A 20,125-nucleotide genomic window follows, 5' to 3' on the forward strand; every position below is an offset into this window, starting at 1 on the left:
GAAGCTAAGGTCTCCCGGGGGAGTTTTACATGCAGCAATTCTACCACTCCTCTGTCATTTCGTAGGAGCCCACATCTCTGTGTATAGATATTGTCTCTACCGAAGGGAAAGATTTCCCTCAATATCAGTTTCCAGGGAAGGGATGACCTTCAGACAGAAATTCTCTCTTGTCCCAGGGAATTGGCTCTCTGAAGGTGGGTCATTGTAACCTTGGTCTACACCTCATAGTATTTGGAGCTCTGCTCTTGGGTTAAAGATGGACACTGCCACTTGGAAGCAAGCAGAGACGTAGAAAGAAGTCAACTGTGTCATGCCAATAAATGAAGACGAGCAAGCCCCATCTTTCACCCCAGATTAGCAGTCAAATGACCTCCTGTATTTATTTCCATTTTGTTATCCGTAATTCATTAGTTCTCAAACTTGGGTGAGCATCAGAATCACCTGGAGGGCCTGTGAAAATCCAGATGCTAGGCCCTTATCTTCAGAGCTTCTGATTCAGTGGGTCAATGGAGGGGCTCATCAGAACTACATTTCTAACATGTGCTCAAGTGATGGTGATAGTGCCAGTCAAGAGAACAAATGTGGGAACCACTTCCTTCACCCACTGCTCCTCATACTATGTTCCATAGACCACCTGATCAAAATTGCCTAGAATACTTGCTAAAACGTAGGCTTATGATCCGAGAAGTCGTAAGTGACACAAGCCCCCAAGTGACATTTATGCTGAGATTTGAGTCTCGATGCCTTACCCATTAGTAAAGTCTCATTTCAGAGTTCCATCCAATCTGGGTGAGTCATGTCATATTAAGCAAGGAGTTCTCAGCCCACCCTTAAACTAGGAGGAGCAAACAAGCTTCATCCCAAGTGCCAACCATGAGCTGAGACTTATTCCCAGGCTGGTTGTGATGTAGGGCATGCTGTGAGAAGTGTGCAGAGGCTGCCACCTTAGGGTAAGTGTCAAAGGAGAAGATCTCTGGAGACCTGTCTGGGGAATAGCTGTAATCAGCAAAAGCCCAGGGAGACGGTAACTTTTAGAGAACCAAGGCTGGGGTTCTAGCTATCTAGCTTACTAGGAGTTCCTTTTTCTGAGACTCACTTTGGAGGTTTTGGTTTTACTTTTTAAGGAAAAACATCATAACATCTCTATTTTTAAGTATGGAGGTTATAACTTACATTCTAGTGTAACAGCTGGTGAGTGATGCCAGAGGCAGGGCCTCGCAGCCCCAGCCGAGAGATCTTTGCACACGCTCTGTCTAAGCCCACGCTGGTGAGTACAAGAGGGCCTCTGTGTAGGCCCCAAAGGTCTTTGTCTCTATTTATAAGAGCTTCTCTGTCTTCATGTAATCAGGGACAATCACCTTGATGTACGTATCATTTAATAATTCCCATTCAACAGTTTATAGTATGTAATAATTCCCTTCAATCGTGAAATAGACCTTAGACCGGAAGCCAAAAAGAAAAACAAAACAAAACCAACCAACCAAACAACCAAACACACACCTTCTAACTGACTCACATCATTTTTAAGACCAAAGAAGGAAGAGGCAGAGCTGACATGGTCATCCTGTGAGCACACACATTGTGCTCTGGCACCAGCACTAGGGCCGCTGAGAGGCAGGACACAGACCAGAGTCACTGTAGCCCTCCCTGCTCGACGCTCTCATTCTCACTGCTTTTAGCTCCAGAGCCGTGCTGGGTCCACAGTAAAATGTGTGTGAAACAGAAGTTCAGCAAATACAAATTCACTGCTTTTAGCTCCAGAGCCGTGCTGGGTCCACAGTAAAATGTGTGTGAAACAGAAGTTCAGCAAATACAAATTGGAAACTCGTCGTAAGCCAGTCCCAAGTAGAATAAATGCTTTAACGGAGACTTCTGCAGTTGGGGCCCTTAGCCTGAAAAACTGGTATTTGTGGTGGGAAACGATGCAAGTTGGTAGTATACTTCTATTTGTGGGCAAATCTGGGTTTCCTGAGTCTTTGCTAAGTAAGTTTTCCCAAGCTTGATGTTTTTTCTTAAAGCTAACATGCTAGACTCTGGCAAATCTGTTCCATCATTTCAACATGTTCTAAAATTATAAACTGGAATCTACTCTCTTGAAAACCTCCCGCTGTGGGCTTCACACACCCTCTGTGCATCATGCGTCAGAAACAACAGTTTCTTCATCTCCTTTGGTGCTTTACCTGAGCTGGTTGATGCAGGGGATTTGCTGCGCCTGGAAGGTCCTGGGCTCTTGGTGGTGCTCCTGCGGGATGATGAAGCTATTTTGGTGTAGGAAGTGGACTTCACCACTCGACATTCTGGGGAAAGAACAACAACCACACATCATTATAGGATCATGGCACAAACCATTCAAAATGCGCAGTAAACCTGAAGACAGGAGAAACATATGGCCCTCCTCAGTCATGCCTATTTCCTGCCAGCCCGGTGCTTATCTAAAACAAAAGAATCAAGAAAACAATGAGAAAAGGGCACAGTAGGCGTCTTAGACATCCAAGTAAATAATACTCTAAGACTTCTAGTTTACCTTGTTTACAATAATATTTTGGATAGACTGGGAGTCATAGCCTGGTAAAGAGGTGGTTTTGTTGGTTTCTCTCCACCCACCTCTTGTGTTATTTGTGTGTACATGTCTCTTTCAGGGTAATTTGTTCTTTCTTCCGAGAAAAATGTTAGACAAAAGGTCAACCTGGTAAACCAAGATATGCAGTGATGGAGGATTCCACCTATCAGGTCCCAACTGATTGTTCTTGGGAATCCTTGCAGCGACAGCACTGGGCTTTTACCAGGTGTGAGAAACGACAGCATTTGCTCAGAAGAGGTAAAATCAGCCGACAGATGACCTTACCCTGCTACCAGGGCACCGTGTGAGCCTATGCCACCACACAACAGCGTGTGTAGGACGGTTCTCGGGCTGAGGAGAAAAAACAACTTTGCCTGCATTAGATTTCATCCTTGGTGTTTGTGCTCATGAATGTCAACACTAAACATCTTAAATAGCAAAGAGTTTTTATCTCCAAGTGAGCTGCATTGACCAATTATGATGTTGTGTAAATCTACACACCTTGTTCTGAAGAAACCACTTTTAATAATGAAAAAATACTTTCATGCTTGTAATGATAATCAGTCATCACCATGGACAGAAAAGTATACAGAATGTAAAATAATAACTATCAAGTGATACTTTTATTTGGAGGGTGGTATATAAACTAGAATCTTCTAGAATTTCTTTCTGCTCATTTTATATTTAAACAACTTTGAGATTAGTCTGTACATGTTGATCTGTTACCAGCCCTTTACACACCAGGATATACTGCGAGCACGTTCACCCTGTCTTTGAGAGAACATTTTACTGCACGGATGTACCATAATTTGCTTACCCAAATTCCTACTGTTGGATATTCAACTTGGGTTCAACATTTCCCTCTCATAGATAATTACACAAAAACATCCTTCTAAATGAGCATGCAGTTATCTGATTATTTCTTCAGGATAGGCTTACACCCTGGCACTTGAAATTTAGTTTCTAGTAATTGGAAACCAGCGGGCCCATTGTAGGTGCCTAAAAAATTCTACTGAATGAAGTGGGAATGAAGTGAGGTTAAAGAGAAGCACTTTTGAAAAGTTTTTGACGAATTGCCCTTGAGACAAGCTGACTCAAACTGTACTTTCATCAGACTATAAGAATGGTCATTAGCCTAACCCCTCATTGAGGTTGGGTTTTATCTTCTCAAAAAATCTTTAATTTCTAAATAAATATTGGACTTTGTTGCCTTAAATCTGAATTGGTTTGATTGCCAATAAAATTGTATATTTTTTCCCACATGCTTATCAGTATTCTTTTGCTATTATTTGTTCATGTCTTTTGGCCATTTGCAGTTGGGATGTTCTTTTTCTTACTGGGTTATAAGAATGCATGCTGTATTAAAGTTTTATTCCTTTGTCTGTCACGTTATAAATATTTATCTGTGTAGGCAGTGGTTGAAATATGTTAGCTTTAACTGTGGCATTCTTTTTAAGTATAGTAGTTTAAAAATGAAGTCTAATTGATTAGCTTTCCCATTATGCATTTTTTAACATCTTAGATTTCAATCACAAAGAAATCATAATAATTCCAGATCTAATTCTGATGTTTGACTTTGAAATTTTCTTCCCTACTCATGTAATTTCTAATTTTCTGAGCTCAAAACATGTCTTTTTCCCCTTTATACATCCTGAATGGCTTTATATAAACATCTTTTCCTATTTTTCCTAAACCAACAAAGTAGTTCATATTGTTTAGGAAAGAAGGAATGTAAGTGTGTATAAAATATAAATGTCTCAAGACTGCAAATAGGAGATAATGGAGAGCATCTCCCACAGAACCTTAGGGATTGAACTGTGGGAGGCAAAAAGAAAAGGAAGGATTTCCGATAGAAAAAGAAGGGGAAAGAAATTCCACCTTGAGGTATTAGTATTTGTGGCTTCATAGCCAAAAGTAGAGAGAAAATGATTCAGGGCATTACTGAGCATGCCCAGGCTTCCCTGATAGTTACTTGGGCCACTGTTGGCTGCTCTAGCCTGGCCAGATGGTCCTGAAATAGACTTCCATTTCTTAAAGAGAGAGAGAGAGAGAGAGAGAGAGAGAGAGAGAGAGAGAGAGAGAGAAATCTATGCATATGGACATATCAGCAAACATTAAAAGACAAGTAAGCAAGAGATATAACATAATGACATCAGAAGATATGACCAGAACTGTAAAAACTGTTCCCATGCGGCGATAGCGTTTACAGGTGTGTCCACAGAGGTTTTAATTCACAAAACAGATCTTTGGAACTTGTGGAGAGGACATCAATTAGCTCAAGGCTCTGCTCCACAACTGATGACACAACCTGGAGTTTGTCCTAGCCTTGGACACCGGCCTGGCCTTTTGGAAATATATTAGGATCCAAATTGGATGGCTGTAATGTTGCTGGTCCATTGGCATGCTTCCATCAGGTGTCCGCTATGTGCCAAGCACTGAGCACGGCAGGCATAATGAAGAACAAATACAGTTTTGGGACTCGAAATACTCACCACCTGGTAGTGCAGTATGGAGTCTTTTGACCAGCAATAATTTTAACAAAATCATTTTTGAAACGGAGGGCTCTCTTTGACTAATTTTCATTTCATGGAACTCATGTTTGAAAACGTTGTTTTAGGAAACAAATCACTTTAAGTAATAATACATTTTTCATTTTAACTCAAAATCAGGACCATAATGAGGGCAGGATGCCCAAGACTTTTCGTCCCAGGTCATGAATGCTTAGAGGTCACTAAGTTTAAAATAATAATTTAAGAAGCTCAGTATCTAGTGAGCAAGAATGAAAAGCTAAAATAGAAAGCTACCAGATGGTGCACATTGGTAATAACACCCATCTGTGAGCCGCAACATGAATTAAAAAGTTGATTTTAGGGTTTGTCGCACGCTGTTGGCCACAGGTGCCAGAATTACTAGTTATGGCTTCAACTACCAACCAGGGCTCTGGATCAGCATAATTGAACCAATCTTACCACACCAAGTTGACATTTTCTAGCTACGACAAAGAAACTAGGCAGTTTAGTTAGGCGGCTCAGCCTTATCAGAGCCAACGTAGGCGTTTTGTTTGATTTTCGAAGTATTGAAAAGAACTCGTGGGCTCAGGCCATGCTTCTATAGCTTCTCTTGCTTCTCCTGAACTTAGTTCTCACCATATTATTAATCTATCAAAAGTATTCATTTATTAGTCTCCCCCCACCTCCTACTCCATTTGGTACTAACTAGTCCTGGCATATTAAAAAGTGTGCACAGCTGCTCCATAAATATTGGCCCAAATTGCTACTGATCCTGTTACTACTTGTGTGAACTCTTACTATTCACTGAACTAATCCAACTTCTCATTTTGCAGAGAGGGAAACTGGGTCTCAGAGAGGTTAGATGACTTGTATCAGAACCCAGGTCTCTCGGATTGATGGCTTCCTTACAACCCAGGACCTGATGCTGTCGCTTAAGCAAGCTGTCTGCCTGTGAATAAAGGCTAGAAAATTGCTATCAGTGAACATGATTTGGGCGGACAGACAAGTGAGTGATGGTGGATAGTGGGTTGGCAAACAACCAGTTCCCATATCAACATTAAGTTAAAAATTGAAGATGCTAATGCTACAATACTATCCATATGCCTATTGCATCACAAAACAAAACATCGAACTCTTAAAAATGGAGTTATAGTGAAGTAGTAAGTAGGTTGCGGGTCATGGAGTCTGAAAGATAATTACAAATATTACAAATCTCGTACCTCTTGCCTTCAGGATAAGAGCAAAGCTTCATGGGTCATATAAGGGATTAATAATTCTGAAATGCTTGGGTTGAATAATAGAAAACAGAAACAAAACAATGACAGCAACTGCTTTTTTCCTAGGGTCAAAATAAAACCAACTGAAGAAAATTGCAGCTCTAAGCCATAAATTAGGAAAAATAAATACAAAAGACTCTAACCATCTTTTCCATTAAAGTTTGGATTTTAAGTATTTTAATTAGTTTAAATGGGAATGGTGTTTTATAATGGTGAAAAATGCAGTGAAGAAGGACAAACGCTTCGTTACTTTGGAAAGAATGCCAAAATCTTTGTCAGCTTAAAACCACAACTTAGAACCATCATGAATAATATGATCTAAATGGCCAGTAAAACAGAAAGCCTCATTTGTCTTCACAAAAGACATTTTCATAGCCTCTGGCAAGGAAGAAAACAGCACCCTCCATTCTCCCTCTCTCCACGCGTGGTCATTTGTTTTTGGGGGGAGGGGGTAATCACTACATTGATATTTTTGGCACCCTTGTATTATAAGGGATATATTTCCTTTGGCAGTGGAGATAACGGACAACACAAATACTCCTTAAGAAAGACGATATTGAAGGACTATAGGTAAGCCACTTGAAGGAAGCTTCAGGATAGTAATTTCTCTTGCTACTAAAGGTTGAAACCTACCCAAGTATAGAAAATCAGATCAAACACATTAATTGGATATCTGGTGACTGAACCCACTCTAGCAAGCAAGCAGGCAAGCACGATTTAGTTAAATCTCTGCTTTGGAAAGTCCCTACACTCACAGTTCTGTGAGGGGGAAAGTATCATACTCCATATGGTCTGTACTAATGTTCGCTCACAGATGGCCTCAAAATCTGGTAAGAGAGAAGTTAAAACATTTCCCACCTTTACCCTGGACCCCAATTCAAGAAATGGGCCTCCCGTAATGGATAAACGTAGAGAGACAACCGCGATGCAGATGTACAGGGAAGGGACTGAAGAAGGAATAAATTCTTTGGCCATGTTCCCAGTGGCATGAGAACTTCCACTTATGCAGATCCTCCCCCCACTCAGAAACAGTTGGTAGGTAGGCTGTAGTGTTGTGGAAGGTGCTAAAGAAGAGACATGATGACAGAATTCTACTCCAGGCACCAACGCCTCACCTGAGCTTGCATAGCAGGGACACTCATGCATTCAAAGGGACCCACTTGTGCCTTTTGGAGAATCTTGAAGAGCAAAGGGAAAGCCTCCAAGTATCCAAATAGCCTTAGAGACATGCTGCATGCTGGCTAGGGAATGAATAGTCTTTAAACAAGGTATGTTTCTACTCCTCTACCCTCTTTTCAAAACCAGCCAGAATGAAAGCACTGTCAGGCAGAGGCCTCTCAACTGATATCTGCTCTAAATTCAGTTGCTTAGAGCGGTTAAGGAGATGGGCAAGTTCATCTGGAAGAATCCATCATGAGCAATAGATGTGTTGTGCTTTCCTCCCCATCCTGATTACAAAGACAAGCTTCCTCTCAACTTGGCAAAGGTACAAAGCCTCCAAATGGAATAACATTCCTCTCTTTGGTGATATGCAAAAGAAAGTCAGGAAGCACATTCGGTTCTAGAGACATTTTATAAAAATGGCACAAGCTCAATGGCCGAGAGAGAACTTGTGATTCTATCTGTAACTCTCCAACAAGTTGCTCTTACATGTTCATATGCTCTGAGTTGGAAGGAGCCCTCTGAGAACACCAAGGTTATCAGTGGTCACCAAATCAACTCTCTCCTCAACCCACGAATATCCCCTCCTGTCTCTGGAAATGGTTGTCCAGCTTTCTCTGCAACACTTTGCTGCCTGGAGGATTCACCACCTCTGTCTCATGGTTTTTGAAGCTTTCACCATCCTGCTTAGTTTCCAGCTTGTCATCACAGGTGAATTCAACAGAGCGTTGCTGGTATGTCAGACAAGCACATTCAACTTCCAGTAGAAACATGATGATCTTCGCCCTTCACAGCAGAATCATAGGATATCCAAACATAGGCTCCTCGCAGGAAGGGTCAGTCTGCACCTGCCCAGCAAGGACTGAGGTCCGTTCTCTCATTTCTGTGCCACGTGGATTCCGAGGCAATCCTGACACTACGGTGAAATCCCCCTCCCTACTGGCTGTGGGGTTTGGAGCCAGTGTTACTTCCCTAATCTCCATATGCAGCATGTCTCAAATAAAAGCAATCAGATTCCAACACTCTAAAACATAGTTTTTAAAAAATAAAGTATGTAGCAGACTGAGCTGAAAGTCGCTTAGCTGGGGAGTAAAGTCCCAGAAACTGAGATTTTTAAAGTACCTTCTAAAAATACAGCTACGCGTGTCTAAACCCAGCACCTAGACTGGCCCACCACCACTTTCCAGAACACCCAGCTAAGCGCTCCAGATGGCGCACACGTGTTCCCGCAGCCCGGGCTGCTCACTGTGAGACTCACACGCACCCGCTCCGGAAGCACGCGCTAGCTGAGACTCCTTTACGTAACCTCTGCAGAAGGCTTCATGGTGCTGGAATCTTCTGTACTTCCATCACAAGAGTCGCCACTCAGAATGTTTCTCTTCTCCAAATACTTTCTTTTTTCCCAACAGTCAAATAAAAGTTCATTTTCCCCACGTAAGAGCTGAGCTATATGGGGGTCCGGGATGAGGGGGGCAGTTTTGCTCTAGGAGATTGTCCTGCTTACCCAGGTTCCTGCTATCTTATTTCTGTTGCCATGTTCTCGTCCACGTGGTCCCAGCCAGCTTGTCATGTGGTCTCTGAGTTTCAGCCTTGGGGGAAAGGAGAAAAAGAGGGAGGCCTCCAGATGCTAGGCAGGAAAAGTTGCTCTGTGCCTTCACCGGGTCTTCATTTCCTGAAACTGATTTCGTTCTTTCCTTCATCCTTCATGTCAGCTGAACTGCTTAGTGCTCCCTGGTCTCTACATGCTGGATGCCAGAAGCACCTCTTTAGTTGTGATGACCAAGAACGTCTCCACACTTTGCCTAATTTCCCCTGGGGACATACTGCGCAAGGCTGAGAACCTTTGCTAGATCTCTTCATTAAGCAATGCTTCCCCCCGTCTGTAATCAATTCTTAAAGTCTTCCTTGAGGGTGTTAATGAGGCCATCACTAACCACCTGCCTGAATCAATGCATTTTGCACATTCTTTCTGTAGCTTTGGCCAACACGAATCGGTAGTTTCAGGCTTTTATGCATCTACTACAGTGTAGGTGATGCAATTGGCAACACTGAAGGTCTTCCAGTGGTCTGCTAAAACTGGATCAGCACCCGTTGCTCTACCCATCTCTGGGAACATGGAGACACGGGGCCTTGAAACACTGGGGGTTTCTTGAGAGTTTGGAGGACGGAGGAGCTCGTGGGGACACAGTGTACAGAAAGAAGACTTCCAGTCTGTGCTGTACAAACCTGAGTGTTGGAGAAGGGCCGGGAACATTGCCCATAATCAGCTGCTCTCCAAGTCAAGTCATTTTCCCTCCAGGTACCATTTGACCTTGCAATGAAACTTTTGGAACCAATCTCCAAATGGTGCTACCCGAGCCATTTTAGTTGAGTGCAAGTACCCAAGAGGATGTTCTTGCCTATTGAGACTGGGAATACGCAGCCCTATTCAGTGAGCCAGGAAGAATGATTTCAAAATGACACAATCGTGTACTCTTTCGCTGATATGAAGTCAGGATCTTGCCTTTCTGGAAGTCTAAAATGTAAGTGTAGTTGGTGACAGCTTGTTTTCCCCCTAAAAGCCCAAAAGCATCAGCATTAAAACTTGTCCCTGAGGGCAGTCTTTTTTTTTTTTTCCTGTGACAGCCCTCAGCTGTTTGCTCAATTATCTGCTGCCTCTTCATTGGCCAATGCAGCTTTGCCACCAATCTTCATCCCTTTTGAAAGTAAAGGAGTTGCTAAAACTGAGAAGCTCCCTTTGGCTGGCTCTGAGCTTCTCATCAGAAACCTGTGTGCTGTTGGTGGGAAGTTCGAACAAAGCACAGATGCTGAGGGCCTTTCTCCTAATGTGCTCCCGATGATAGATGCATGCCTGTTGACCAGCACAAGAGCGATACCTTCTCCATTTTCACTGAAGTCTGACAACGCTGAGTGACAGAATATACAAATGGACAATGGTGGGGCCATGTAGAAAAATAGGACTCTGGCCCATTACCCGCAGCAAGCTGCCAAGGAGACCACTTTTATCTATGCTAACCGGCCAAGAAGCCAGTCTGCTATAAGATAGACTAGCCAGAAGCCAGATTGCTTTCCCTAGTAATGACCCAGGAAGATAACCAGCAACTCCTGTTAAAATCGGCCCCAAATGGCCAAGACTTGGTTAATAATTGACAGCTTCCCCTAATTTCTGTCCCTGTTTCCAACTCAGAACCAGAGAAAACTAAATATGCACCCTAGCCTATCGCATAGCTAGCCCACCCACAGCTTCCCCACACCAACAATCAGCCCACACCTGAAGCCTTCCCTTCTCACCATTTACGAAGCCTTCCCACTCCTCTGCCTGACTTAGGTCTCTGCCAAAATGCAAATGATGGCGGCTGACTCCTTTGCTCTAGCAAGCTCACAATAGATAGCCTTAGCATGTTCTCGTTTGGTTGGTCTTGGCTTCCACCACACACGGCTCTCCCTTAGCTTAAAATGAAGCAGCTTGCTTGAGTCAAGCATCGTGTTGCATGAAACAGGCTTACCTTTATCCATTAGAGTCATGAGAACATCCACAAGGGAAAGAGGGCTGACTGAAGAAACAGCAGATGAACAAACATCTCCAGTCTCACACTCTGGGCCTACACTGATGGGGTGGGTTCCCATGCGTGAGGATGCACATCATCTGCATTTCTATTTCTATTTCTCTTTTTTGCAAAGTGCATGTGTTAATTTCCTGAGGCTGCTATAACAAATTGCCACAAACTGGGTGGCTTAAAGTGACCAAAATATCTTCACTCATGGACTAGAGACCAGAAGTCCAAAATCAAGGTGTTGCAGGGCCACAGTCCCTCCTAAGGCTCTAGGGAAGAATTCATTTCTTGCCTCTTTCAGCTTCTGGTGACTCCAGGCATTCCTTGACTTACGGCCACATCACTGACATCTATGCTTCCGTCTACACATGAACATTTACTCTGTGTGTGTGTTTTATCTGCTTTTGTCGGATTCATATGAGGACGTTTGTGTTTGGGCCTACCTGGATAATCCAAGGTAATCTCATGTGCAAATCCTTAACCTAATTATATCTTCAAAGACTCTTTTTCCAAATAAGGTAACATTTACCGGTTGATACGGGTGGCCATTATTCAATCCACTACAGCGTGTGTGACACAACTTTGGGACAAGCCTTTCTTGAGAATTATCGTCAGGAAATCTGTTATTATTCCCCTGCCAAAAACCTTTCCACGACTCCTTGTTGCTTTTTGAGAACATCCTTAGCGTAGTCTATAAGGCCCCCGTCTACCTCAGCCTCTGTCTCCTCTTTCCTTTGGACACATTATTTCACCTTCTTACATGAACAAAATATCTTCCCATCTCTGGGCATCAGCACTTTAATTTCCTGCACAAGAAACAAGCCCATCCTATTCCCACCTCACCTGGCCAACTTCTGCTCATACTGCCCTGCTCAGTTGAAGTTCATTCATCTTGAAAATATTCACCAAATCCCTGCTGGTTAGGTGCCAGGACACAGTAGTGAATTGGGAGACAGAGTACCTGCTGGCATGGAATGTATCCTCTAGTAGAGGAAACAGGCCTTAAAAAATAACAACAAAAAAGGACAAGCGCTGGTTTTATAAGTACTTTGCCAAGAATTGAAAGGATGATGTGACAGTGAGTGGCTGAATGAGTGTTGTCTCTACACTGGTGGTCAGAGAAGGTGTCTTGGGAGTAAAGGACACCAAAGGTGAGCTCTGAACACAAGAAAGAGCCAGCCATGTGTAGGTTAGAGGAAAGAAAGCAAGGCAGGGGCAAGATCAAGTCAGGACTGGGAAGAAAGGAGGGGTTTGGATTGTACATTATCCAATATAGGGGGTTATAGAAGGGTTTTAGGCAAAGGCATTGGTGTGATCTAATTTGTGTCTGAAAGGTCACCTTGGCTGCTGTGTAGGGGAAGGGTTTCAGAGGGACGAAACTAGGTGAGAAAGGATGGTGGCTTGGACCAGGTGGAGGTAATAGAAATGGACAGAAGAGAATGACTTGGGGTCTGATGTGAAGACTGAGTCCACAAAAAGACAGGCTGGATAGGGTGCAGGTGGACAGGAAAATCTCTGCCTACCCGATCTATGACAGGTGTACTGCTGAGTCCTACTGAGGGGTCTGCACATGTAGTGGCACATGAGCAGGAGAGACTGAGACAAAGGGCAGGAGAGACTGAGACTTTACCAAGCTTATGGTCTCCCTGAAGGATAGAGGACAGACTTTGCAGCTCTTTACAAATCCTTGTCCTTCCTTTGACCCTACTCAATTGCAATCACTGGAAGTGGGACCTGGGGCATTTCAAAATATCCCTTGGTGATCCTGATGATGTGGGTCCATAGACCAGAAAACTTTTGCCATTCTCTGGTGTACAGATCAGAAAATTACTGAAGGAAACCCAGAGGCTCACAGTTCGAAGTAATCGTGCAATGTGGCATTTGGAAAGAAGGATTAAACCAACAGAATGAGGAGATGAATTAGCAAGACAAATCGGTCTTGAAAAAACAAATATCTGTCCTGCTTTAGATTTGGTCCCAATTCAAACGTTCAAATACAATAAACTATCATCCTGAGACCAAGATGAAAGCAGACTTTGGAAGAAGAATAAAAGTTCACATTTATTAGCAACTCATGACCAAAAGGATCTGAAAGATAAGAAACTGATAAATTACTCAAGAACTGAAAGCTAGAAAATGGGTATGAATTCCTCTTAGAGAAAAGGAAACAAAAGAAGCCAAGAAAAAAAAAGAGCATAGAAGTATAAACTGAAATTAAATTTGATAGCTCTCTCCTTGGGAAAGGCTCTTTTATGCCTGACTTTATCTCAGCCATTCAGAAACAAGGGTAAATGTGTATCTTTGGTCCATTGGCCTAGCACAGATCCGAGTGGTTCAGGGTCAGGAGGTCTGGAAGGGGCTCACTGGGAAAGGTGAAGGTATGGAGCTTGTGGGCAGCACAAAGCGATGACAGTTGAGAAAGCCAGGTGTGTCATTCACAAAGGTTAAGATTTTATTTTGAATTGTCCTGTGCCCCCTTAATGGGATTAGGATTAGCACAGTTTGGATGACAGTGGGTCCACTCTTCTTTCATTAAAACAAAGTCTCAGGCTCTGTGCTGTCCAATAGCACGGGCCATTTGCTTAGGAAAGTTCTCTAGTACCTTGTGCTGATGTGGTCCATGGACCAGCAGCCTCAGCGTCGTCTGGGATCTTGTAGAATCTCCAGCTCCGCCCTAGCCCTACTGGATCAGAATGTGCATTTTACCAATGTTCCTGGTGATTGGTATTCACATTAAAGCTTAAGAAGAACTGCTCTGGAGCTGTGGAGGGGCACCCTTCAATCAGTGGCTCTGACTTGAGTAAGGAAGCATGTGAAAAAACAACAGGTTCCTGGGCCCGTCTCCAGAGATTCCAATCTCATTGGCCAGGCATCTATATCTTGACCAAGCGCCTCAGCTGATTGTGATTCTAACACCCAAGGAATAACTTAAGACACAGAGCCATAGATGGTAATAAATAGGAGTTAGTAACCACAGAAAGGATTAAATAACAGACAGAGCCCAACACCTTACTGAGAGCAATACTTTACGGTAGTGTTTCTTGACTTCCCTAATGATAAGAATAACTTGAAAGTTATTGGTAAACATTAAACTTCCCAAATCCCTTCCCCAGATGTTTTGATGCAATGGGTCTGGGAATTTATATTTTTAATAGGTATCCTGGGTGGTTCTTATAACTAGAGAGGTTTAGAACTGCTTTACCGGAAGGTACACAGCTCAAGAAAAATATCCATGGTACAGTTAAGAAGGGAACTGTGCAAGGGGGGCCTGTCCTATCTAGCTTATCACTTGATCAGTTAGAGCAGAAGGACCAGGTTCTTGGTGGGGGGAGGGACTTACATACAAAGGAAGTTTCCAGAAAGTCACCTACCCTCATCTAGATGTTATGTAAAATGGACATCAAGCCTGATTGAGAATAGAGATTGTCCATCAGGAAGGGTTATCTGCATTTGAAGAGAAATCATTAGAGACTCATCCTGAGAAAGGACATCCAAACCTGATTCCACATTGAGTGAATGAGTTTTGGGGGTCACTGCTTTTGTGTCTTGAGGTAAAGACAAGACTTGAGAAGATAATTCTCCAACCAAAATCATCTTTGAGCCTGCACAGTCATCTCAAAGAGGGAAAAATAAAAATTCAATAGGAAAACCAAGGGGAAAAATACCCCCTGACTGTAGGACCAGGAATAAACATCCCAACCCTGGTGTAGAAGAAAATAATCAGAAGGTCATGATAAATGACAAGCTGAAGTTACATGGTTATAAAGGGATTGAGTGGTATTCAAGAATAGTGATGAAAATCTACTTCTGAGCAAAGTATCATTGGGATAGCATTTAATTTAGAGGTTTTGCCTTCAAGGAATAGGAAAAATCACAAGGGTTGATGAAACTCAGCTACTTTAGGGAAGAAACAGGTAACACAAATGTGTATGTTTGGCAGAGCACAAAAAATCAGGAATTGAATTAGCCATACCCTACCTGAAACCTTCAAATTTATATCTGTTTTTTCTTAATTTTTTATTTTGAGAGAGAGAGAGAGAGAGAGCGCACAAGAGTGGGGGAGAAGGGCAGAGAAAGAGAAAGAATCTTAAGCAGGCTCCATGCTTAGCATGCAGCCCGATGCGGGGCTCAGTCTCACAACCATGAGATCGTGACCCAAGCCAAAATCAAGACTTGGACACTCAACTGACTGGGCCACCCAGGCACCCCTAAATTCATATTTTTTAATACATAATTCTGCTGCTGGTTTGGTGACCCCATAATATAAATTAAAATAGATCTTTAGAATGCAAAAGTAATGATAGAGTAATTATTCTATAGTCTGAAGAAGTAAAACTTTGAAAACATTTTGTGACTGTTTTTTCCATCATAAATAATTATTATGGAGATAGTATAAAGTGTTCTGTACCTAAAATAATAGTACCACCTAAAGGAGGGAATTAAAATGGTAGCAGAAGTTCCCTAGATGTAGGGAAAGCTGTCGGATAATAAAGGCTGAACAGGTTCTTAAGGAAGCTTCCATTTCCTTCCAAGGAGAAACATAAAAGTATGGCAGCCAATCATGTTTTTCCACAACGGTCTAGCTTTTGTTCTAACTATGAGCAGGCTTTAGAATTGGTGACTTCTTGGAGTATCACGGAAGTACCTACCCTGAAGAAAAAAAAAAGGTCTTAGTAAGAATCCCCCACTGGTGCCACACAAGCAATGCCTCTTTTCTAAAAGTGTTCTGAAGAGTGTCACCAGGAAGATCCACTGGAAAAATTAAATTAAGTGCTGCATATAAATTAGTTTTCTGTGAATCAGTTATGCCTATGGGTTTCTAGGGTACTCTTTGAAGACAGCAGCATGAAAGAACCCAGGAAACAGGGATGAAATACATTCTTTCCTTTTTAAAATAACTCAGTACATGAACCAGACAACACCCACATTAGGACCGCTTTTATAGTCTTAGCTTTCCTGACTGTTCCACTGCTCCAGGGAAAACAGCAAGTCAGGTTGTTTCTTCTAAAGATTAAATAGGATTTAAAAAAATGTAAGCCCAGAGACAAAATTTCACAGGCTTAATGTACGTCAGAGATAAATTTCTAGATACTACTTCCTCGGATCAATAATACATTCCACACTTCTCCAGGGTCACCCCCCACTTGAATCCATGCTGAGAAAACAACTGTGTTTTTAGCTGGATGGCAACTCCCCGAACATTACCTTGCAATACAACCAGAAAGAAGACATGTTTCTGAGTTGCTTATATTGTTGAAAAAATGAGAGTTTGCCTCAAGTAGATAAACCCTGCTATTCTATCAGCAATCTCTTAGGTAACACACTTGTCACACGCAGCTAATGATGTGACATCTTAAAGTCTTGAGGGAAAATCACAGGTTGTCCAAGAGACACAGGTGACCTGTTTGAATGGACAAGGCAGTGAGGTGAACACCTGAAAATGGCTGAACCAATGTGAATTGGGCATTCCTGGTGAATTTCCAGCGGTTGCCAGATCTACACTTTTAGCAGCTCAGATGGGTCTTCAAGTTTCAGCTGAAACGGTGTGCAAGTCAGGGCACCTGGGGGGCTCAGTCGGTTGAGCATCTTATTCTTGATTTTGGCTCAGGTCATGATCTCACAGTTCATGGGTTCAAGCCCCATGTTGGGCTGCACACTGGCAGTGCAGAGCCTGCTTAGGATTCTCCCTCTCTCCCTCGCTCTCTGCCCCTCCCCCACTCACACAGCTCTTTCAAAATAAATAAATTAACTTAAAAAAAAAAAAGGAAGAAATGGGTGTGCAAGCAGACAAGGTATTTGCCATCATTTTTGTGACCCATTATGCTGATCAGTGGATTTCTGGCTGCATGATCTGGGCTGCTCACAGATCACAAAGGATGCTGTGTGTAGAGAAGAATAAGGAAGTGGAAATTTGGGAAGGGCAGCCATGGATATAATTTTTAAAACAAAATTTCCAGTTTCTTACTCCATGAAAACCCAAGGCATACTATTATCTAGGAACTGATCTGATGAGCATGATGTAATCACTTCTGCCTTATAGTTAGTTTGTTGTTGTTGTTGTTGTTAAGGATAGAGTTATACCAATACAAACAGAAACTTTGCAGGAAAGTATGCCCAGGCATATATAGGAATGTTAAGTTATGAACGACAAAGTTTTCCTGGATCAGACAAACTTCCAAACAATGTTTTCAAATTATTTCACATTCATGCGATGACATGGAAACATTTTAAGGGTGAGTTCATTCTTACGGGCAATCCTCCACCTCTTACTCTGAAAACTTGAGATTTCCTTCTGTCGCTTTGGCCAAAAAATGTAATATTTATTATATCGTTTCTCATGTTTCCTTGTTACTTGACTTTCTTTTTAATGAGTGGCATCCTCCCCACCAACTGCCTAATAAAATCTTTGGTTGTACAGTTTAATTTTAAAGCACTCTATTCATGAGCCATTTATCTATTTTCCCTTCTATTCCAAATGACAGACATTAAATTACATCTCTGGCTAGATGTGATTAATCTTCTGTTCCAAAGTGCAGAAAAGAAAAGGTTAGAAACATTTAAAGCCTCTTTTCTTTTCTTATTAGGAGAAAGCAGACTATGGGTTGAAAATTTGATTTATTTCCCTTAAAGCTATTTGAAGATCACCTTTAAAACAAGGGGTCAAATGTGGCTTGAAATGAATTCCCTGTGCAGTACTTATGTAAGTCCCTCAGTTATAGTATTTCAAGGCTAATAAATATTGTAGTCATAGGAAGACAGCCTCTAATATGACAGTCTATAAGATTTTGGAGGGACTGTGGTCTTCCAGTGAAAAGGGTCTGGTTAGAAGGGAGACATTATCTTTGACTTGTGGGGAAGGTGTCTGAAATCAGATGATATTCTATTTGCATTTGGCCCTCAGCCATCAAACAAATGAGTCATTACTGCAATCCTCAAGGTAGTTACCTCTAGTAAAGTAACTCACTAAATGACTTCTGTAGATAACTTCTTTATGTGGATGGACTTATCTTCAAATATTTACCCAATAAACTGAAATACTGAATAAGATAAACTGGTATTTTAACTTTAAACTTTTAAATTTACATTTTAATTTTAACTTTAAATTTTAACTTTTAAATTTAAATTTAAACTTCTGAATTTAAACTTTAAAAAATTTTTATGGTGAATTTGGCCCTTTATTTCCAAAACAAACAAACAAAAAAAGAGTGTCAAGTCATATTTAAAGACATTCGATTTCACAGAGAGGATTTTTTTTTCCTTTCTGAAAATATTAGCAGAAATATATTTAAATAATTGTTTTAAAAAACCTGTTCTCCTCAACCTTCCTGGCACATCATGTACCTGACAAAAATTAAAGACACCTAAAATATCATTTAGGCTGAGAGAGACAATATTGAACATGATGGTCTCCTAGCAACTATAGGATTTTAAGTGATATATATTGGCCCCACTTAGGGAGAAAAGCATGTCCATACATGCCAAATATAAATATTTAATGCATAATTTCCCCTTGTTATTTGAAAATAATGTATCAAAATGTTTTAAGTGGATTTATTATTTTTATAGAGATGACACGCACCCATTGTAAAAGTCCAAACAGTGCAAAAAAGTCAAAAGAAAGTGGTAAATCTCAAATTAGGAGTTGGGCATAGCTATGCCATGCTGGGTAACACCAGAATTTTCCATGTCCTTCCCTGGCAACCACTTTTATTTTTATTTATTTATTTTTTAAGTTTATTTATTTATTTTGAGAAAGAGAAAGAGAGAGCAGGGGAGGGGCAGAGAGAGAGAGAGGGACAGAGAGAATCCCAAGCAGGCTCCGCACTGTCAGCACAGAGGCCAACCCAGGGCTCATATCCATGAACTGTGAGATCATGACCTGAGCCAAAACCAAGAGTCAGATGCTTAACAATGGTGCCCCATTGACAAACATTTTTAAGTTTATAAGCTAGACTTGTTCCTCTTTCTTTGTTTGGATACAGCTGAAGATTTACTGATTTTTTTTTTCATTTTTCTTTTAATTGTTTAAATTACTTTTTGTTGGGGCGCCTGGGTGGCTCAGTTGGTTAAGCGGCTGACTTCGGCTCAGGTCATGATCTCACGGTCCATGAGTTCAAGCCCCGCGTCGGGCTCTGTGCTGACAGCTCAGAGCCTGGAGCCTGTTTCAGATTCTGTGTCTCCCTCTCTCTGACCCTCCCTCGTTCACACTCTGTCTCTCTCTGTCTCAAAAATAAATAAACGTTAAAAAAAATTTTTTTTAATAAAAAAAAAAAAATAATAATAAATAAATAAATAAATTACTTTTTGTTAATCTTGTTAGGAATATAGTATAAGACATTTTGTGATTCTGATTCATTCCTTCATCTTTTCTCCCACCACAAAGATTTGTTGATACATGTTACTTTTTTTAATGTTTGTTTATTTATTTATTTTGAGAGAGAGAGAGGGCAGGAGCAGGGGAGGGGCATGGGGAGAGAGAGAGAGAGAGAGAGAGAGAGAGAGAGAGAGAGAGAGAGAATCCCAAGCAGGCTTGAACTCACGAAATGTGGGGTCATGACCTGAGCTGAAACTAAGAGTTGGACACTTCACTGACTGAGATACCCAGGCGCCCCATACGTGTTATTTTTTAAGAAGGAATTTGGCTTTTGATTCTCAGAGTCATTGTCCAATCCTCACCTATAATATTTTTATTTCTATAAATCTCTTCCCACCTTGATTGCTATTTTGTCCCAAACCTTTTTATTTCTATTTATGAAGGGAAATTAAGAGAAACTGCACAAACAGGCTATCACTGCCATACAATTAATAAGGACACATTTATTTGGAATGTACTATAAAATAGTGTTTCATGAAAAACGTTTATGGGTAAAAAAAAGTGGATTATAAAACAAGAGCATAGTGTACACATGTATGCAAATAAATGTTGCAAAAGGATATTTCTAAACAGATTTTAACACTTTTTTTCTGCTAGGTAAATGGATTGCATTTTATAAATGCGTTTTTCTACATTTTCAATTTTCTGTACTATATGAGCATTGATTTTGAAATGTAAAAATGCTCTAA

The 20,125-nt window shown here is 41.4% G+C and overlaps 1 protein-coding gene across 3 annotated transcripts in view; it reads right to left on the reverse strand.

Moving 5' to 3' along the window:
* Positions 1 to 20,125, reverse strand: part of DCLK1 (doublecortin like kinase 1) — a 334,659-nt gene that overhangs the window by 90,641 nt on the left and 223,893 nt on the right. For all 3 annotated transcript variants that reach the window (XM_007097655.3, XM_007097657.3, XM_007097656.2), the window contains exon 4: positions 2,181 to 2,297. In XM_007097655.3, the coding sequence (XP_007097717.1) occupies positions 2,181 to 2,297 (117 nt within the window). The remainder of the gene's footprint in view (positions 1 to 2,180; positions 2,298 to 20,125) is intronic.

This window comes from Panthera tigris, chromosome A1, assembly GCF_018350195.1.
Source record: "Panthera tigris isolate Pti1 chromosome A1, P.tigris_Pti1_mat1.1, whole genome shotgun sequence".
NCBI lineage: Eukaryota > Metazoa > Chordata > Mammalia > Carnivora > Felidae > Panthera > Panthera tigris.